Raw genomic sequence first — 22,081 nt, 5'->3', positions numbered from 1 at the left:
TGACATTGGAGCAGTGTTTAGATATTCCCTTGTGTTGCTGTAACCTCCAGGGTAACGGGCCAAGAGCTGGAGGATGGGATTAGTGTCATCAGACCGCTGTTTACCAGCACAGACACAATGGGCCAAATGGCCTCATTCAATGTTGCTCACATCAATGACTCTGAGACAGACAGAGAGAGAGAGAGAGAGAGAGAAGAGGAAGTGTGAGGGGCTGACGTGGCTCTCTCTGCCTGATGCCATTTACATACTGAGGAACACCCAGTCAGACTCTCACAGGCTGCAGCTTTATAAAGCAGAGCCCAGTGAAGGGAGAGTTTATCAGGAACCAGGCACAGGGACAGGAGCACACACCATGATTTCACACATCCAGCTGATCTGGCCCCTGGCATTCTGTGTCGCAGGTACAAATCTCTCTCCTTCCACCTTGAATCTTTAGCTGCTCTCCATTTCACTCCAATTCCACTGACTTGTGATTGAAGGGAAAATGCTGAAACCAGAGGAATGCTCAGTGTCTCCAACAATCTCTCATTTGACAGGCTCTTTCTGTGACAGTTCTGACTTCACTGTGTTTCTCTCTGACCCCTCAGGTATCAGTGGGGACATCACCATGACCCAGTCTCCCCCGGTGCTGTCAGTGGGACTGGGCCAGACCGCAACCATCACCTGTAAGGCCAGTCAAAGCATTAGCAGCAACCTTGCTTGGTACCAGCAGCGAGAAGGTCAGAAACCCTCTCTCCTGATCTACAATGCAGCAACTCGATTCACAGGAGTCTCCGATCGATTCACCGGCAGTGGATCAGGGACCAGTTTCACCCTGACAATCAGCAACGTTCAGAATGAGGATGTCGCTGACTATTACTGTCAGCAGTATTACAGCTACCCTCGACACAGTGACACAGAGCCATACAAAAACCTCAACACGCACAACACCACCTCCTGGACTGACACATCGCACAGTTACATAAAATGTATAATAATGAACACACAGTCCAGTTAGATATATCCAGTTAGATCTGAATGAAACTGATCAAATTACCCCAAACTGGGATTTCCACTGTCCACGGCACACTCCAGTCCCTGTGGTGTCTCAACGCTCACTGAAGGCCTCTAGTTTCTCTCTTACACTCCATGGCCACATGTGAAGAGCTGCCTCAAGATTTAACATTGAAAAATAAATTTCACAAACCTCCCGAGCCCAGCTGGAAACAACCCAGAGAGACAGAGAGAGAAAGACACATGAATGAGGGAGAGACAGAGAGGGGCAGGGAGAGGGTGAGAGTGAGCGATAGACACACAGAGACAGAGAGAGGTTGACAGTGATAAGAGGAAAGCAGAGAGCTGAGGTTTTTGTACAGCCTCTGCACTGGGAGCTCTCACTGTGTCTTACGTTCGGTAAAGGAACCAAGCTCAGACTGAGTAAGTAAACCTCAATCCTCTGTTACTAACCCTGTAAATACTGAAACACACTTTCTAAAATACAGTTGCTGATTTGTTGAAGGTGTTAGTGGGAAGCTGCAGTGAATGAAATGGTTGATTGAGGAGCACTGTGTCGAACAGGGTGTCCAGCTGTATTTCTTTACTTTCATGCCCTCTTTAAAAAAAGCAAGATATAAGTCAGTAAGTTTTACTCACCGTGTGGAGGAGCTCTGCCCATTTGCAGCCTGTGGTCCCATTCCTGCAGCATGGAGTGAAATCAGTGAGTAGCCTCCTGCCAGTCTCAGTGTGACGGACACGGGGCAGAGTTTGATGTGAGCTCTGGCTCCCTGTCCCAGTCTCTGATCTCACTGACCTCAGCAGCAGCAGCAGCAGCAGCAGCAGCAGCACAGTGAGACACCGAGCTCCCACCTCCCCCAGCTTTAACTCTGCTCAATCACACAATCACAGAATTGTTACAGTGCACAAGAAGGCCATTCCGTCCATCCTGTCTGGACTAGCTCTCCGAATGAGCAATTGACTGAGTGTCATTCTCCTGCCTTCTCCCTGTCACCCTGCACATTGTTCCTTTTCAGATAACAGTCTCATTCCCTTCGGAATGTTTTAATTGAAGCTGCCTCCACCACACTCTCAGGCAGTGCATTCCACACCTTAACCACCCACTGGCTGAAAATGTTTTCCCTCATCTCACTTTTCTTACTTTTCCAATTACTTTCAATCTGTGGCCTCACAGTCTCAATCCTTTCACAAGTGGAATCATTTTCTCCCAATTTACTCTGTTCCAGGCCCCTCCTGATTTTGAATTTCTGGAACAATTCTCCTCGCTGCCTTCTCCAAAGACTTGGAGGTGCCGGTGTTGGACTGGGGTGGACAAAGTTAAAAATCACACAACACCAGGTTATAGTCCAACAGGGGGTTTATTTGGAAGCACCAGCTTTCGGAGCATCCCTCCTTCATCAAATGATTGTCAGCGGCGCTCCAAAAGCTAGTGCTTCCACATCAACCTGTTGGACTATAACCTGATGTTGTGTGATCTGTAACTTTCTCCAAAGAAGACAGTCCCAAATTCTCCAATCTATCTTCAGAACTGATATTCCTCATCCCTGGAATGATCTTTGTGCATATGTTTACCAGCTCTACAAAACATTCACCTCCTTCCTGCATTATTCACATTATTTATGTCCCTCATGATTTTATAAACCTCTGTAAGGTCACTCCTCAGCCTCCGGCACTTCAGGGTAAAAGATCTCAGCTCTTCCAGCCACTAATGTTCACAGAGTCAGACAGCGTGGAAACAGATCTTTCAGTCTAACTCCTCCATGCTAACTAGATATCCAAAACTGACCTCATCCCATTTGCCAGCATTTAGCCCACATCCCTCTAAACCCTTCCTATTCATGTACCCATCCAAACATCTTTTAAATGTTATAATTGTATCCGTCTCCAGCACTTTCTCTGACAGCTCGATCTGGACACGCACCACCCTCTGTGTGACAAGTTACCCCTTAGGTCCCTTTTGGATCTTTTGCCTCTCATCTTAAACCTATACCCTCTAGTTTTACATTCCCTTTCCCAAGGCAAAGACCTGGGATATACACCCTGTCCATGCCTGTCAAGATTTTATAAACATCTATAAGGCCACCCCTCAGTCTCCGATCCTGCAGGAAAAATAACCTCTTCCGACAGTTCAAACCCTCCAGTTCCAGGCAACATCCATGTAAATCTTTTCTGCAGAATTTTAAGTTTAACAGCATCCTTCCTATCACAGGATGATCAGAATTGTCCACGTTATTCCCAAAATAGCCTCACCAATTTCCTGTACAGCTGTTAATGATGTCCCAACTCTGATACTTAGTGCAGTGACCAATAAAGGCAAGTGTACCCAACACCTTCTTCATCTCCCTGTCTCCCTGTGACTTCACTGTCAAGGAATAATGCCCCTGCCCCTGCCCCTGCCACTGCCCCTGCCCCTGCCCCTGCACCCTGCACCTGCCCCTGCCCCTGCACCCTGAGGTCACTTTGTTGAGCAACACCCCACAGGGCCCCACCATTAACAGTATAACTCCTGCCCTGGTTTGACTTTCCAAAATGCAACATCTCACATTTATCTAAATTGAACTCCATTTGTCACACGTTTAGATCAGAGTGGTGCTGGAAAAGCACAGCAGGTCAGGCAACATCCAAGGAGCAGGAAAATCGATGTTTCGGGCAAAAGCCCTTCATCAGTATTCCTCTAGCCGAAAAGTCGATTTTTCTGCTCCTCGGATGCTGCCTGACATGCTGTGCTTTTCCAGCACCAGTCTGATCTAAACTCTGGTTTCCAGCATCTGCAGTCTGCACTTTTGTCCATTTGCCACACTTCTGCCCATTTCCCCAAATGATCAAGGTCCCACTGTACTCTCAGATAAGCTTCTTCACTATCCACTGTACCACCAATTTTGGTGGCATTTACAAACTCGCCATAATTCCTATATTCACATCCAAATCATTTATTTAAATGATAAAAAGCCAAGGACCCAGCACCAATCCTTGTGGCACACAGCTGACATCTGATCTCCAGTCTGAAAAGCAACCACTTACCACCATTCTCTGTCTCCTATCTTGAAGTCATTTTTTTTTACCCAAATGGCTAGCTCCCCCTGGATCCCATGTGGCCTAATCTTACTAATCAGTCTATCATGTGGAACCTTGTCAAATGCTTTGCTGAAGTCTATATAGACAGTGTGTACTGTTTTGCCTACATCAATCTTCTCTTCAAACAATCTCAATCACGTTAGTGAGACATGATTACCATGCACAAAACTGCATTGTTTGTCCAAATGCATGTAAATCCTGTCCCTCAGAACTCACTCCAATAACTTACCCAGCAATGACTTCAGGCTCACTGGATTAGATTTCCCTGGCTTTTCCTTACAGCCTTTCTTAAATAATGGCTAACATTAGCCAACCTCTCTGGTTCTCCAGAACCTCACTCATGGCTGTCAATCAGAAACATACCTCAGCAAGGGATCCAGCCATCTCTTTCCTAGCTTTCCACAATGTCCTGGGATACACCTGATCAGGTCCTGGAGATTTATCTACCGTCTTGCACTTTAAGAAATCTTCTTCTATAATGTGGACTTGTGTCAAGACATTACTATTTATTTCCCAAGTTCCCAAATTTCCATGTCTTTCTCCATGATAAATACTGACCTGGAATATTCATTTAAGACCTAAACCATTTCCTGTGGATCCACCCAGAGGTACATTGTTCATCTTCATGGGGCCCTATTCTCTCTCTAGTTACTCTTTTGCCCTTTTCTTATTTACCATAATTCTACCACTTTTGCCCTTGAGTAAGTTCAGGAATTGTTTGCCCTCCTTCAAATGTATCTCGAATATACCTGGTCCACATTCTCTACTATTCTTTTCAGGACTTTCCTGCCAACCTTTGATCCAACTTTATTCAGATCTGAGACATCCATATCTTATAGAAGCTGGCATTTTCCCCAGTGAAGATGTTTTACCCTGAAAAGGCCTTTGTTCTTTTCTACCGTCACCCTCAACTTTGTGATACAATGATCACTCTTCCTTAAGTGTCCTCTCACTGACACGTGATCCACTTGGGCCTCCTCATTTCCAAGATCCAGATCTAGCAGAGCCTCCTTTCTCATTGGACTGGAAACATGCAGCTGGAGAAAATTCACATGAACACACTCTCACGACTCTGGCCCCTCTGTCCTTCACACTGCTACTACCCCAGTCTATATTCAGAAATTAAAGAAATTCCACCCCCCCCCCCAACCCCATTTGTAATGACTATTATATTTGCAGGTCACTGTAAATTCCTTGCAAATGTATTCCTCTAAATCCTTCCCATTGGGTGGTGACTTATTGACTGCACTGATGATTCTGTGGACCTTGGTGTTCCTCTCTGACAGTCCCTCCTGACTCCCACAGCTCTGCCAAGTTAGTTTAAACCCTCTCCAACAGCACGAGTAGATCACCTCATTGGAGCTCAGTGCCAGCTCTGTTCAGGAGCAACGCTGTCTGGTCTATCCAGGTCCCATTACCCCAGACCCAGTCCCGATGTCACAAGAATCTAAAACCCTCCCTCCTGGATCCTCTTCCCAGCCCCACAGTCACTTGTGTTATCCTCCTGCTCCTCTTGTCACTTGCCTGGGGCACTGGGAGTAACCTGAAGATTCCTACTTTTGAGTTCCTGATGTTATTTCCCTTCTGAGCTCCCTAAATTCTGACTGCAGGACTACATCCCTTTTCTCCCTCTGTCACTGGGACCGATGTGGACCACGACTGCTGCCTATTCCCCCTCTCCCCTCAGGGTGCTCTGCAGTCGCTCAGTGACATCCTTCACTCTGGCACCAGGGAGACAACACACCATCCTGGATTCCCATCTGCAGCTGCAGAAACACCTATCGATGCCCTCAGTCTCAAATCTCCTTTTACGATCACTCTTCCAGTCTTGCTAATACCACCCCACCACCCCACCACCCCTCACCCCCCCTCCCCCCACCCCCCCCCCCACCCCCACCACCGCCCCGGCAACCCCCCATTATAGCTGAGTCACCAGTGATGCCAGGGACTTGGCTCTGGCTGCACTCCCCAGATGAACCATCATTCTCATCAGGATTCTGAACTGTATCCTGGTTGGAGAGTGGGATGCCTGGGGACTCCTATACTAGCTGCCTGATCCTTTTGGACTGTCTGCTGCTCCCCCATTCCCTCTCTCCCTGCATACTCTGAGGCTGCAGAGTTACCACATCTAGAAACGTGCTCTCCACGGAGCTCTCAGCCTCACAGACGCTCCGCACTGACACCAGCTGCTGCTCAAGCTCCAAAACCCAGAGCTCTAACTGCTGTCACAGACTTCACTTCCTGTACTCATGGTATTCCAGGAGCTGGGAAACATTCTGAAATTCCCACATGGATGCACACTCTCTCCACTCTTTGTTTGTCTCTTGGCAAAGTTCTGATGACAAACAGCTCCAGCAGGGCTCACAGTCCAGTGGGTTCAGTGTTCCAGGGTTTTGGGGAAACTCTCCAGAAGTCTTTAAGAAATAGGAGCAGAAATCAGCCATTCAGCCCATTGAATCTGCTCTGCCATTTGATCTTGGCAGATATGCTTCTCACCCCCATTCTCCTGCCTACTCCACAGGAACGTTCGATCCCCTTCACAATCACGAACCTATCTATCTCTGTCTTAAATACACTTAGTGACTTGGCCTCCCCTGCCCTCTGTAACAATGAGTTCCACAGATTCACCACCTTCTGGCTGAAGAAATTCCTCCTCACCTCAGCTCAAAAGGGTCGGCCCTTCATTCTGAGGCTGTGCCTTGGTTCCCGAGTCTGTCCTGCATCCACTCTATCCAGGCCGATCAGTATTCTGCAAATTTCAATCAGATCCCTCCTCATTCTTCTAAACTCCATCGAGTACAGACACAGTGTCCTCAACCACGCCTCATATGACAAGCCTTTCATCCCCAGGATCATTCTTGTAAACCCCTCCAATGCCAGCACATTGTTTCTTAGAATATGGGTCCCAAATCTGCTCACAATATTCAAAATGTGGTCTGACCAGAGCCTTACACAGCCTCAGCAGTACATCTCTGCTCTTGTATTCTGGCCCGATTGAAATGGATGCGAACATTTCATTTGCCTTCCCAAGCACAAACTGGACCTGCCTGTTAAACTGAAGGGAAACCTGAATGAGGTTTGTGCTTTAGATTTCCAAAAGCTTTCCTTATTTAGCAAACAGTCTTTGCATCTCTTCTTCCTCCCAAAGTGCATACCCTCACACTGTCACACATTGTATCCTGTCTGCCACTTCTTTGCCCACTCTCCGAGCCTATCCAGGAGCTTTTACAGCCTTCCCACTTCCTCAACACTACCTGTCCCTCCACCTATCTCATGTCACGTGCAAACTTAGCAACAATGTCTTCACTTCCTTCATCCAGATTGTTAATGTATAACGTGAATAGTTATGGCCATAACATTGACAACTGCAGAACTCTACTAGTCACCAGCGGCCATTGTTCCTCATGCTCTGCTTTATGCCAACCTGCCAGTCTTCAATCCATGCCACTACATTGCCACTAATACTGTGGGCGCTTATCTTATGTCAAATGCCTTGTGGAAATCCAAAGAGATTACTTCCTCGGACTCTCCTTTGTCTGACTGGCTCATTGCCTCCTCAAAGAATTCTAACAGATTTGCCAGGCATGACGTCTCCTTGATGAAGCCATTGCACTTCCAATCCTCTGCAATTTCATCCTTAAATTGAAGTCTAAAACCTTACCAACAACTGAGTCCTGGCGAACTGGCCTACAATGTCCCACCTTCTACCTCCCTCCCTTCTGAAACAGGGGTGGTATGTGAGCCATTTTCCTGTCCCTTGCCCCCACCAAATCCGTCCCCATCTCACCTCCATACCCTGACTCCATTGATTACTGAAAGATCATCACCAATGCCTCCACAATCTCCTCAGTGATCTCCTTCAGAACACATGGGTGTAGTTCATCCAGTCTGGGTGCGTTATCCATATTCAGACCTTTCAGCTTCCCCAGTACCTCCTCCTTAGCGATGGCCACTACACTCCCCTCCGACCCCTGACAGTCTTGAATTACTGGGACACTGCTGGTGTTTTCCATGGTGCAGACTGAGGCAAAATATCTATTCAATTCCTCTGCTATTCCTTCATTTCCTGTTATTCTTTCTCCAGCCTCATTTTCCAGTGATCCATAGTCTATTTTTGACTCCCTCTTCCTTTTTATACACCTGATAAAACTCCTGCAATCTTCTTTTATATTACTGGCTAGATAACTCCCACATTTCACATTCTCCACCCTTAATGCTTTTTCAGTTGTCCTCTGCAGGTTTTTAAAGGCTTCCTAATCCTCGGGCTTCCCACTATTCTCCACCACATTGAGTTCCCTTTACTCAACTGAAATACTGTTCAATCTGATTGCAACTTCTCCCTCTCAAACTACAGGGGGAATTCTATTGTATTATGGTCACTTATCCACAGGGATACTTTCACCTTAAACTCACTAATCAAGTTAGCCTCAATACACATCACTGAATCCAGACCCGCCAGTTCCATAATGGCTCAACCACAAGCTGCTCCAAAATCATCGACATTCCATGAAATCCTTTCCTTGAGATACACTACCCAGCCCACCTATCCATTGAAGTCTGCCCTGACATTTTCTGTCTCCTAATTGATTTCCTTCCCCACACCCTGATTACTGCTTGGAGATCTGGACATAACTTGCATCAGATTCTTTATTTATTGCAGTTCCTCAGCTCTACCCACACAGATTCTACACCTTCTAACTCTACATCACTTCTTGCTATTGATTTAATTTCATTTCTCACTAACAAGGCAACTCTTCCCCCTCTGCCAATCTGCCCGTCCTTTTGATAGGACATGTAACCTTGGATATTTAGTTCCCAGCCCGAATTCCCTTTCAGCCATGTCCCTGTAATACCCACAACATCGTACCTGCCAGTTTCAATCTGTACTACCAGCCCATTGTGTATATTGTGTGCATTTAAGTACAACACCCTTAGTCCTGCATTGATTGCTCTCCTTCCCATCATTGTCCCCTTATCTGCTGTGCTTTATGTTCGATTCCTGATCCTTTCTGTACTCTCTGTCCTTTTACATCTTCTAGAAAAATGAATAACCTTTCCTGAGCCCTCCTCAACTTTAACTAGTTTAAATTCCTTGGAAACTCAATTTACCTGGAATTGTGACATCACTTTGTCAACCCTACTCAGAATGCTTTGTGCATTTAGATACAAACTCTTTAAGTTTGTTCTATTATTGATTTTCCCTGCACTTTTATGATCCCTTTGATATTCAAAAATTCCATCCCTTTCTTTTATTTTTTGGTAACAATCAATCCCATCACTAACCAGCAATCCTACCTCCTCCTTTACCTTCCATTTTCTCATTTTCCATCCAACTGAACCAAATTCCTTTCTCTTTGGGTTGAGTTCAGGCCAATATTTATCGTTGAGCCAACATCATTATTGGTCTTTGATCTCATTGCTTCTAGTGGGATCTTGCTGTGCAGAAACTGGCTGCCACGTTACTGACATTGCAACAGTGACTGCTTGTCAAACAAAACTGTCTGTAACTGTCTTTGGGAGAGCCTGATGTGTTAAGGGCTGGATTGAAATAAAATTAGAGTCAGAGGGATGGACAGCACAGAATCAGACCCTTTGGTCCAACTCGTCCATGCTGACCAGATATCCGAAATTAATCTAGTCCCACTTGCCAGCATTTGGCCCATATCCCTCTAACATCTTTCTATTTACATACCCATGCCTTTTAAATGTTGTAATTGTACCAGCCTTCACCACCTCCTCTGGCAGCTCATTCCATACATTTAACACCCTCTGATTGAAAACGTCCCTTAGGTCCCTTTTAAATCTTTCCCCTGTCACCTTCAGCCTATGCCCTCCAGTTCTGGACTCCCCAACTCTGGAGAAAAAATCTTCTCTATTCACTCTATCTATGCCGCTCATGATTTTATAAACCTCTATACGATCACCCATCAACCTGCAATGATCCAGGGAAAACAGCCTCAGCCTATTCAGCCTCTCCTTTTCATGCAAACCCTCCAACCTTGGCATCATCCTTGTAAATCATTTTAAGATTCGCAACATTTTTCCTACAGCAAGGAGAACTGAATTGCACACAGTATTCCAAAAGTGCCCTAACCAATGTCCTGTACAGCCGCAACAGCTCCCAACTCCAATATCCAATGCACTGACAAGTAAAGGAAAGCAAACCAAATAACTTTGTCACTTCCCTATGTACCTGCAACTTCATCTTCAAGGAACTATTCTTCATTTTTTGGAATAACTGAGAGTCTTTCAGTTGTGAAAGATGCCATTCCACGGCACTGTTGGATGAAGAGCAGGCAGTTCCCCCTGGTGTCCCTGGTCAATATTTATCCCCCAGTCAAAATCACTCAGAATGTATTTCTCTGCTAATTATCACATGGTGTTTGGGATCTCGCTGGTCACAGTCTGCTGGAAAGATCCAGTGGGACATCCTGAATTGGGGACAGGTGCTACACAAGTGCAAGTCTTTCTTGAAGGTTGGAGTCTCCTGATCTGGATCCTCATCATTGTCTGCGCACTCTCACCTTCCAGGAGTCATGGGGTCATTAGGAGCAGTGACCCTGTCTGACCCTAGGACACTGAGACTCTTTGCAGCCTCACCCTTGACCTCAGCCCAATAGTGTGCAGCAAGGTTTGAAATATAATCTAGAATCTTCTACACAGACACCCCAACGTGATTCTTTCCTGACGTGTGTGGATCCGAGTCTTCTCCAATGTTCTTGGATAAAGTTCTCCTGATCTGTGGGTAATCGGAGGTTTGTTAAAGAGATACCACGCTCCATCCCACATTCCAGCTCTTGCTCCATAGCTCTGGAAGTTTTGCTGTTTCAAGTGAACATCTAAGTGTTTTTTCAATGTGATGAGGGTTTCTGCCTCTCCCACCCTTTCAGACAGTGAGTCCCACATCCCACCAACCTCTGGGTGAAAACAAAGACCCTCAACCCCCCTCTAATCCTGCCCCAACTGATTTCAATCTCTCCCCATGGTTATTGCCCTCTGTGCTGGTGGAAATCAGTCCTTCCTACCCACTCTGTCCAGGCCCCTCATCATTTTACACACCACCATCAAATCTCCCCTCAGCCTCCTGTGTTCCAAAGAAAACAGTCCCAGCCAATCCAATCATTCCGCAAAGCTCAAAGTCCCCACTCCAGACAAACTCCTCCTCTGTCGCCATCTCTAATGGAATCACATCCTTCCTGTATGTGGTGACCAGAACCGTACACAGTTCTCTCACTGTGCTCTAACTGGGGTTTTATACAGTTCCAGAATAAACAAACACCTTGCTTTCACAGTCAACCAAAAATGAGATAAGGGAGGTGATGGTCTAATGGTGTTATTGCTGAGCTGTTAATCGAGAGATCCAGGTAATGTTCTGGGGACCAGGGTTAGAATCCAGCAGATGGTGGCATTCAAATTCATTCAAAACAACATCTGCAATTAAGAGACTAATGATGACCATGAAACCATCGTTGATTGTCAGGAAAAAGCATCTGATTCCCTTATGTCCTTTAGGGAAGAAAACTGCCATCCTTACCATGTGACCCCAGACCCACAGCAATGTGGGTGACTCTAAACTGTCCTTTGGGTGATTAGGGATGGGCAATAAATGCTGCCGATCCAGCAATGCCCTCATTCCATCAAGGGAAAAAGAAAAACAGTTTATCCCATGTGTCTTCTGAACCACCTCACTGACCTGCATTAATCACCATGGCCACATCTTCCACCTCCACACACATCTGACTTCCAGCTTCAAAATGATGAGAGACATTCCTTCATTATCTGAGAAACAGATAGAAACATCAAACACAGGAGCAGCAGTAGGCCATTCGGCCCTTCAAGGCCTGCTCCACCCTTCAATATGATCATGGCTGTTCATCCAACACAGTCCCCTGTTCCTACTTTCTCCCCACATTCTTTGATCCCTTTAATCCTAAGAACTATATCTAATTCCTTCTTAAATACACATTGCATCTAATTCCCTTTTGCTGGAAAAATGGATGACAATTATTGGGTTGTTGTTTTTTGACCAGTATGGACACAATGGGCTGATGGGTCTTTTGGGCCCTTATGACTCTATTGTTATTTATTATGAATAACTGGGTACCAAGGGCTGACCCTGTGGCACCCTAAGTTGTTATTACCTGCCATTCAGAAAAAGACTCATTCTTTCTGTGCTGCCTGCCAACCAGTTCCCAATCCATGTCAGTACGTGAACCCCAATCCTCTTGTTTCTTTGGTCTAGATGTGGGAGTCCCACCCTTACTCATTGTGGGAACAGATTCTGAACAGTCTGTCTCATCCTTCGAGGGCTCCCACTGCCCTGACACTGATTTCCCATCATGCCATTGGTTCCGATCCACTTTTACCAAAGCACCGCACAGTTTAGTAAAATGAAAACTTTTACACTTGCTCCATGGTTCTCCATTTCCATTCCTCCTCTCAATCTCACTGAGTTGTAATCAGTGTCACTAAAATGCTTCCCCATCGATAGCCCTTCCAGCTTCCCACATTCATTCCATAACTGATGGTCCAAAATTGTCCCTTCTCTCTCTGCTGCTTCACCATCACCTTCTCAGGGACATCTAGGGACGGTAATGAATGCTGGCCCTGCCAGTGACACTCAGATCGCAAGAAGCAATTTGAACAGTGTCTGTTCATTTGTTGGGTTTATTCTGTATTGACTAAGAATGTTCAAGAAGATCGTATTGTCAGTGAATATTGTGAGGGTTGAATTCCCTTCAAATGTCAGGGATTAAAATTGTTTCTTTTGTCTTTCAGTCCGTGACAACTCTCAGCCCAAGCTGACCCTGCTGCCCCCCTCCCCTGAGCAGATTAATGCCAAGGACACTGCCACCCTGGTGTGCCTTGCCAATCACTTCTATCCCGATGAGCTGGAGGTGCAGTGGAAGAAAGACGGTGCAGTCATTTCGGACGGGGTTCAGACCAGCAACTACCTGCGAGCTTCGGACAGCACCTACAGTGTCAGCAGCCTGCTGACCCTCTCTGGGTCTGACTGGGAGTCCAACGCTCGCTTCTCCTGTGCCCTCACCCACGTGACCCTCTCCTCTCCCCTCAGCAAGAGCATCAGGAGATCAGAATGTGTGTAGAGTGTTGGAGACAGTCCACAGAGGAGACACAACTTTAAATAGAACAGGGCTGAGCTGGCAGGACAAAGGTCATTGTCAGCACTGAATTTCAACTCTCTTCCTTCTCAGGACTGCTCAGGGAACCTTCTGAGGTTTGGATGTTAAAGCACATCATTGCGACAGTGTCGAGGGAGCTTTATGCTGTGTCAAACCCCATGCTGTCCCTGTTCTGGGAGTGTTTGATGGGGACAGGGTTGACTTGTGATGCCAAGTAAAATCTCTTGAAGTTGCTGAAGACTGTCAGCTGTACAAAACAATGTGAACCTCAGAATTCTCTGCTTCAATAAACCAGATCTCCTTCCTGCTCAGCTGTCAGTTCCAATTTAAGGTTTTGTCACTGTTTAAAGGGACAGGATTCTCATGTTATTGAGCAATTCTCCACAAATGTTTTCCTTAAACACCATTGTGGCTGTGAATTTGAGCAGCTTCCTCTGTCTGGGCTGTTAATTGCAGTTTTTTTTCTGTCAATGTGAATGTGGAAAAGGGAATAAAGGTGAAGATTCAGTCTCTGTCTGGTGTATGCTTTGGAAATAGATAACCTTCCCCACCCCCCAGTTGATTGGCTGCATTTCAGCAGGTCATTGTCAAGATTGGCTGGTTGGCCTGTCAATCAATTACAATCATCAATCATTAATCATTTTCAAATGATCCCTTTGATCAGGAATTTATGTAGGTTACAAGATTCCAAAAAGAACAGAAACCGAAAGCTGTTAGGACTCAATAAGTACAATCTGATGCATTCCCTCTTCACTCTGTTGGTCCAGGCCCATCTGATGGGATCGCACTGTGCAATCTCTGCTGCATGTTGGGTAGCTGCTGAAACAATCTTCGGCCAATCACTGACATTGTCAGCTGTGTCTCTCTGAGGTAAAAACAAGGACTGCAGATGCTGGAAACCAGATTCTAGATTAGAGTGGTACTGGAAAAGCACAGCAGGTCAGGCAGCATCTGAGGAGCAGGAAAATCGATGTTTCGGGCAAAGCCCTTCATCAGGAATAAAGCTCTATCTGGAATGTGTGCCTCTCTGAGTGCGAGTGTTTAACTTAATGCTGCTTGGAGGGGTCTCTCTCAGTGTGGATTAGTTACTCAGAGAGACACCTACAGGCAGCGTTCAGTAACGCACCCACATTCGGAGACACCTGTCTGCAGCATGGAGTGTGATCATGTTCCTCAGTGCTACCTGTCTCACAGAGTGAGTGTGTTACTCTGTGCTGTCTGTAGGTGTCTCTCTGAGGTATGTGTCTCCGAGCGATGGATTGAGAATGGGCTTTGTGCTGGGGATTGAAGATTAGGCTTTAATCTTCTCAAATCATGAATGGAAAACAGTTCTGCTGATTCAGTCTGAGATGGCAGCTCATTCAGATGGCCAAAGTTAAAAAACACACAACTCCAGGTGATAGTCAAACAGGTTTATTTGAAAGTAGAAGCGTTCAGAGCACTGTTTCTTCATCAGGTAGCTGGAGGGGCAGGATCATTGGACACAGAATTTATAGTAAATTCAGATGGCAGCTGAGAAAGGTGAATACTGAGAGTGTATTCTCAGTAAGGGAGGGATTTCAGAGGCAGTGGGCACTGTGCTCCCTCATGCAGAAATGTCGATTTTCCTGCTCCTCAGATGCTGCCTGACCTGCTGTGCTTTTCCAGCACTACTCTAATCTAGACTGTGCTCCCTAATGTGATGTCCAATTACAAGGGGACTTTCTGAATCCAGGGTCAATGGTGGCTGCCTGCCCAGCCAATGCTGGCTCCCCATAGTCATATTTCAGTGGTTAATTAACCCAAAACAAGGTGCAGCAATATTACCTTCCAGGGAGGGGAGCTGTCTGAGGGAGGGAGGTTGAATTCTTGCAGCCCCAAGAGAGGTTGCGGTGGATTAATGACAGGTATGACCACCATGAAGGTGCCACTTTCTCTCCCCCTGCTACAGCTGTAATGACCCTCAGGTTAAAAGTGTGACTGCTCTGGGATGATGACCACATTCCTGGGTGATGGAGGGAAGGCCAACCTCTCCCAAAGGCAGCACAGGCTGGATCGAAGGTGAAACAAGAGTAAGCATGGGGAGATTGAGGGTGACAGAAGGAGGGGGTTGGTTGGCAGGTTGTTATTCAGAGTCAGGTCCCAGAGTATCAGTCCTTCTGACATTCCCCTTTTTATCTGTCAGCCAGGGCTCCCTGATTGGACAAAGTTAACCGTCCCTGTCAGGGAACTCATATTTCATCAAAAAGAATAAAACATTTATTGAACAAGGAGCTCAAGAGCTAAATGACATTCAACAAAATGAATGGTTTGAAAGATTTCATTATGGACACTGCAAATAAGATTTGGTGAAGAACTTTTTCACTCAACAGGTGGTGGGAATCCGGAATGGACTGTCATAAAATCCCTACAGTGAGGAAACAGGCCACTTGGCCCAACATGTCCACACTGACCCTTGGAAGAGTAACCTACCCAAGACCCAATCCCCTGTCTTATTACTCTGCTTTTCCCCTGACTAATGAGCCTAACCTACACATCCCTGACCACTGTGGGCAACTTAGCATGGCCAATTCACCTAACCTGCACGTCTTTAGACTGTGGGAGGAAACCAGAGCACCCAGAGGAAACCTACGCAGGCACTTGGAGAATGTGCAAACTCCACACAGACAGTTGCCTGAGGCTGGAATTGAACCTGGGTCAAAACACCCAATCCAGCCTTGACTTCGCTCCAGCATCTGCCTCCACTTCTGGCCCCTCCCACTCTGCAACCAGGACTGAGACTACATTTCCCACAGTCCCCCTGAGTCCAACTGCCTACCTGCAGCCAGCCAGCACACTCGCTCTCCCTCCTCACCCATCCACCCCCACAGTGCACCCTATCCCTCCACTTCTCCATCTTCACCACATCCCCACCTTCCCACTCCCTCACCTCACTCCACAACCCACCTCCACCCCAATCTCCTTTCTCTCCCACACCCATTCTCTCCCATTCCCATTAGCCTTGCCCCCTCCCCTCCTTCAGCCATCTCGGACCCCCCTGAAAACCTCATCCCCCACCCCGAGCCTTGCCCCTTATTTACTGCCCCCCACGACCTCGAACTCTCTGAGTCCAAAAGGTCCATCCTGAGAAAAGGGCTCACATTTGTTCCCAACTTCAAAAAATCCCGCACCCACCAGGACGTGGAGCTCTTCTTCCGCCGCCTCTACCTCCGTGTCTTCTTCTTTAACAAAAACTCCCAAACTCCCTCTGAGGACCCCTCCTCCCACCTTCAACCTTCCTCCTCCACTTGGTCACCCCCCAACCCCCCCACCACCAGCTGTGTACACACCCTAGAGCTCTTCATTGCTGACCACTGATGTGACATCAGCCGCCTCAATTTCTCCACCTCCCCTCACCCTCTCCAAACACCCCTCCTCCAAACATGCAGCCCTCCACTCTCTCCGTACCAACCCCCGGTTCACCATCAAACCCACTGACAAAGGTGGTAGTCTGGGGAACGGACCTCTATGTCACAGAGGCCGAACCCCAACTCTCTGACACCACGTTCTACCTCCCCCTTGCCCATGACCCCACTGTGACCCATCAGGCCAAAATCACTCACACTGTCTGTGCCCCCATTGCCTCCAGTGATCTCCCCTCCACTGTCTCCAATCTCATAGTCCCCCAGCCCTGCACTGCCCAGTTCTACCTGCTCCCCAAGATCCACAAACCCAACTACACTGGCCGACCCATCATCTCAACATGCTCCTGCCCCACCGAACTCCTCTCATCCTACCTCAACTCCATCCTCTCCTCCTTGGTTCAGGCACTTCCCACCTACATCCGTGACACCAACCATGCCCTCCATCTCTTCAGTAACCTTCAGTTCCCAGGCCCCCAGCACTTTACCTTCACAGTCCTTATATACGTCCATACCCAACAAGATCAGCCTCCTGGCCCTCTGCTTTTTTCTCTCCAACAGATCCATCCACTCCCCCTCCACCAATACCCTCCTCCATCTGGCCCAACTGGTCCTCACCCTCAACAACTTTTCCTTTAACTCCTCCCAGTTCCTCTAAATCCAGGGGTGGCTATGATTACCTGGATGGGCCCCAGCTCCCCCTGCCCCTTTATTGGCTATGCTGAACAGTCCCTCTTCAGTGCCTACACAGGCACTGTGCCCCAGCTCTGCTACCATTACATCGATGACTGCATTGGTGCAGTGACCTGCACCCAGGCTGAACTGGAGCAGTTCATCGTCTTCGCCCACAACTTCCACCCTACCCTCAAATTCACTTGGTCCACCTTGGACACCTCCCTCCCCTTTATTGACCTCTCCATTCCCATCTCCAGTGACAGTGTTCAGATAGACATTTACTGCAAACTCATTATTACCCGGAATATACATTCTCCCACCCAGTATCCTGCAAGACCTCCATCCCATTCTTCCAATTCCTCCGCCTCTGCTCTATCTGCTCAGATGAGGAGACATTCCACTCCCAAGTATTCCAGATGTCCACCTATTTCGAACAACATGCTTTTGCTCCCTCTGTCATCCATCGCACCACCTCCATTTCCTGTTCCACTGCTCTAAACCCACCCCCTCCAAACAGAATAAAGACAGAGTGCCCATTGTCCTCACCTATCACCCAAACCAATCTCTGTATCCAACACATCATCCTATTCTGCCAACCCCAAACCCCACCACCAAGAATGTCTTCCTCACCCTACCCCTGTCTGCCTTCCACAAGGACTGTTCTCTTTGACAATTCTTGGTTTGCACCACTCTCTCCACCATCTCTCCTGAACCCCCCGGTACCTTCCCCTGCAAACGGAAATGATGCAAAGCCTGCTGGTACACCAACCCCAGCACCTCCATCCAGGCCCCAAACAGTCCTTCCAGGTGAGACAGAGGTTCTCCTCCAACCTAGTTTACTGCATCAGGTGACGGCGATGTGGTCTTCTCTACATCAGGAAACCAAACTTCGGCAGCGGTTGGCCGTGCATCTCAGCTGGGCCTGTAGGAGCCGACCAGACCTCCCAGTCACCACCCATTTTAATTCCCCTTCCCACTCCCTTTCTACCATGATCATCTTTGGCTTCCTCCATTGCCACAATGAACCAAATCGCAAATTGGAGGGACAATACCTCATCTTCCGCCTGGGCAGCCTACAGCCCAGAGGATTCAACACTGAGTTCTCCAATTTCAAACACCTTCCCTTCCCATCCCTGGACTCCCTCCCCAGCCCCTCCCATCTCTTCCACTCCTCTCTGCCACCAGATTCATTCCTTCCATTAACGAACCAGGTCGTGTCCTCTGCCTGTCTTCATCTATCCCCATTCTCCACCTTGCCCCAGCAACCCGCTTTATCTGCAGCTCCGCCTACACTCACCACCATTCCTGAAGAAGGGTTACACCCAAAACATCAACTTCTTCACCGCCTGATGCTGCCTGACTTGCTGTGTTCCTCCAACCTCCTGCCTGTCATTGAATGGAACCAGCAGGAAAGGGCTGGACAATCAAGTGTCAGGGCCATCAACAAATGGGAATGGGACACACTACAGATAATGCATTGAGACAGTCAATCACAAAGAGGTGACCAAACTGAAAATGAAACACTCATACACAGTGGACGGAATTTAATATCAGAAAGTGTGAGACCATGCACTTTGTTCGGAATAATCGAAAGGCCGACTATTATTTAAATAGTGAGAGATTCCAAAAAAGTGCAGTACAGAGTGATCTGGGTAGTATTGTGCATGAAACATTGAAAGTTAGTGCAGGTGCAGCAAGGAATTGAGAAGGCAAATGGAATTTTCACCTTTATTGTCTGGGGTTGGAATTTAAAAGTAGAGAAATCTTGTTGAAACTTTACAGGGTGTTAGTGAGCCTGCATTTGAAGTATTGTGTGCAATTTTGGTCCCTGTATTTAAGAAAGGATGGACAGTCATTGGAGTCCTACTCCTGCTTCAATTTCTCATGTTCTTGTGTGCTCCAGTGTCCTTCCCTCACAGCACAACTGGTTTGTCCCTTCCCTGCAGTAGCAGCCTCCAGTCTCTGGGTGGTGCTGCCATATGATCTGCCTTGCCCAGGCTGTCACAATTCCCACATCACAACAATGCCTGGACTTCGGAAGTATTGAATTGGCTGTAAAACATTTTCCAACATCCAAGCTCAAAAACGGCATCATAGAAATATAATTCTCTCTCCTTTTATGTTTTGTCTCCAAGCCTTCCCACCTGTCATCCAACAACATCGCACACTTGTGTAAAATCTAGAATGGATCATGAATCTCTGGGAGAACTTACTTTGTGACAACACTGGGTCTAATGACCACACCCTCAGTGGGCTTTGAGGGTGAAGGTCAATAGCAGTCTCATTGGGACTTGATCTGAATTGTCTCCAGTCAGTCAGTGCTTTTGTCTGGTCCAGACAGTACTGACCAACCTTAGACCCTGTGATCTGATTGAGATGAAGGGTGAGCTGTGCTGGACTTTCACACATGGCTCACACACATGGTGAAGCAGGGATTCCCCATTTCAGAAGAGTAAATGGAACGAACGAACTGGGTGGATGTGACATCCCCACCTGTCCCCAAGAGAGTGTGGACAGGAACAGTAATATTCTCACACAGAAAGGATGGTAAAAATTTTAACCCAGAGAGGGAGAGGGGATAGGAAAAGCAACACTCTCTAAAGACAGGGAGCAGTATCTGTCTGTTCCCCACTTTCTTGTTGTGTTGTGACCTTCGGAAATTGGTTTGGTTTCTATTTTCTCAGTTGTATTTAGGTTTGATGAGGTGATTCATTAACAAGGATTCCAATTACATATTTCCTGTAGCAGCAGATCCATTGAAGATCACAGTTTCATTTGGAGGTTGCCCAGGTTTCTGTCCAGGCTGATGCAGCATGGTCTACCAGTGCTGCTCCTATTGGGCTAAACCATCACACACGAGGGAATCTGATGGGCACTTTCTCTTTGTGCTGACAAAGGGAGAGATTTGGTTTTACTGCGATGGTGGCCAGAGAAATTAGTCAGTGGATGTAGTTCCAGCTGAGCAGAATGTTCTGATGTTCATGATGGGATTAACCACGACAGTTCCCACTTGCCTTTACACCGACAGTGGAACAGGAAGTCACCACACAGTGGTCTCCTGGCTCACACTGAGAAACCAAGTTGATGGTATAACTGCAGAGAGCAAGGCAATGGCTTGGACTCACCGAACAACCAGAGGCTTCAGCCAACAACTGGGTCACAGGCAAATGGCGTGTTGTATAAACTCTCAGTATCTCAGTGAACATTCATTGACAAACATAACTACAAAATGGAACAGGATATTGTTTATGAAAATTGGCATTGCAAAAATAAAATCCAAACACATTATAGGTAATCTCATTTCAAAGACTACAGCATTTTCTTTGGAAACTGGACGATAATGAGATGAGAAATCAAACACCCATCCACTCCGTCACACGGTGTTGAAGACGCACTGTCCTCATCATAACAGGTTTGCAAGCATCTGAATAACACATAAGGGGAGAGAAACATTGCAAACTGTATTATCACGAGAGAGGATCCATTAAAACCTAGAACCATGATGTTAAATGCTCCCTGCTATAAACAACACTGATGCATTCACATCATTGGAATGTTAAATGATTTAAATCTCAAGAGGCATTGATGATTTTTTTTCCAAGTCCATAGCAAGGAAGCAGCAGCTGACATATGAACTCTAACAAAATGATAACAGGCACTGAATACAGAGCTGACTCCAGAGAGAGAAAAAAAATCAACAGCAGAGATCTGTCCAGTGCTGGGAACATTTTAGACAAGACACCTTGTTGCCAGCAAGTTACTGCAGCTTGAAAACTCCAGTACGGTCAGAAAGAGAAAAAGGACAATGTGCAGATTGTTGAACAGGCCCCTACACCTGGGCCTGAGGCAGGAGCCCAAGCTCCAACACACTGGCCTCACTTCACACCAACCTTCACACAGTGCGGGGTCATGAACTCCGGCCATCAATCTCTCAGGGACTGGGACGGAGTGAGGGAACAGGGACAATTGTAGAAGAGTCAATAAGGAGTAAAGCAAGATGGAGAGGGTGTTTTGGAAAGGGGTTAGAGGAGGAAATATACTTTGTGCTACTCAGTACTGACATCATCTACGTGTTTCACAGAATGAACAAAACAGCACACTGTGAAGACAAACAAAAGTCACATCAAAGTACTTTTCTTATCACAGGGGATATTTTCATTGTGGTGCCCTCAGTACCCTACTTCTAAAGCTGCACTGTCTCTCTATGGGTCTCTGCAGATTGAGCCTGTCAGCTCCAAGCAGAGTCCCACTTTACATTTTACTGATCAGGGACAGTGAAGCAGCTGCCCTCTAGTGGCGAGAGAGAGCTTGCACGGCTGCTGAGGATTATGGGTAAAGTCCCCTTCCATTCGCGCCCACACAAACCAGCAGCCACTTCAGCTGCTTTATTGAAAACCACAAGCTTTCAAGGCGCTGTTCTTTCAACGGTGGAACTGGACACACGATCAAATGAGTTAGGGGCAGAGGAAGGAGATTCATCCTCTTGAGCCTGCTCCCCATGGCTGACCTGATTATTCCACATTCTTGCCTTACTCTGATAGATTCTTGAAAGCAATGGCTATCTACTTCTTCACTACAAGCATTCAGAGGTTTCATTTCTATGTTTGATGAAGAGTTCCAAAGATCTATGACCTTATGCAAGAAAAAAAAACCTGCTTATCTCGGTCTTCTATGAGGGAACTTGTTTTAATTTGATATTCTCCCCGAAAAGGAAACACGCTTTTCACATCCACGCTGTATTCTATGTTCATGTTGATATGGAATCTGCTTTAATCAGCTGCTCTCTCATGCTGTCCTGAAGAATGGTTAGATCAT

At 46.8% G+C, this 22,081-nt stretch overlaps 1 gene segment (V, D, J or C); it reads left to right on the top strand.

Moving 5' to 3' along the window:
- Positions 1–334: 334 nt before the first annotated feature.
- LOC132818604 (Ig kappa chain V region Mem5-like) lies at positions 335–13,704 on the top strand. The segment is given in 4 exon segments: positions 335–401; positions 588–887; positions 1,381–1,416; positions 12,847–13,704. Coding segments are annotated over 4 exon segments (714 nt in total).
- The last annotated feature ends 8,377 nt before the right edge of the window (positions 13,705–22,081 follow it).

Source organism: Hemiscyllium ocellatum, chromosome 9 (genome assembly GCF_020745735.1).
Source record: "Hemiscyllium ocellatum isolate sHemOce1 chromosome 9, sHemOce1.pat.X.cur, whole genome shotgun sequence".
Classification (NCBI taxonomy): domain Eukaryota; kingdom Metazoa; phylum Chordata; class Chondrichthyes; order Orectolobiformes; family Hemiscylliidae; genus Hemiscyllium; species Hemiscyllium ocellatum.
Note: the sequence above shows the minus strand (reverse complement) of the source record. Positions and strands in the feature narration are given on the sequence as shown.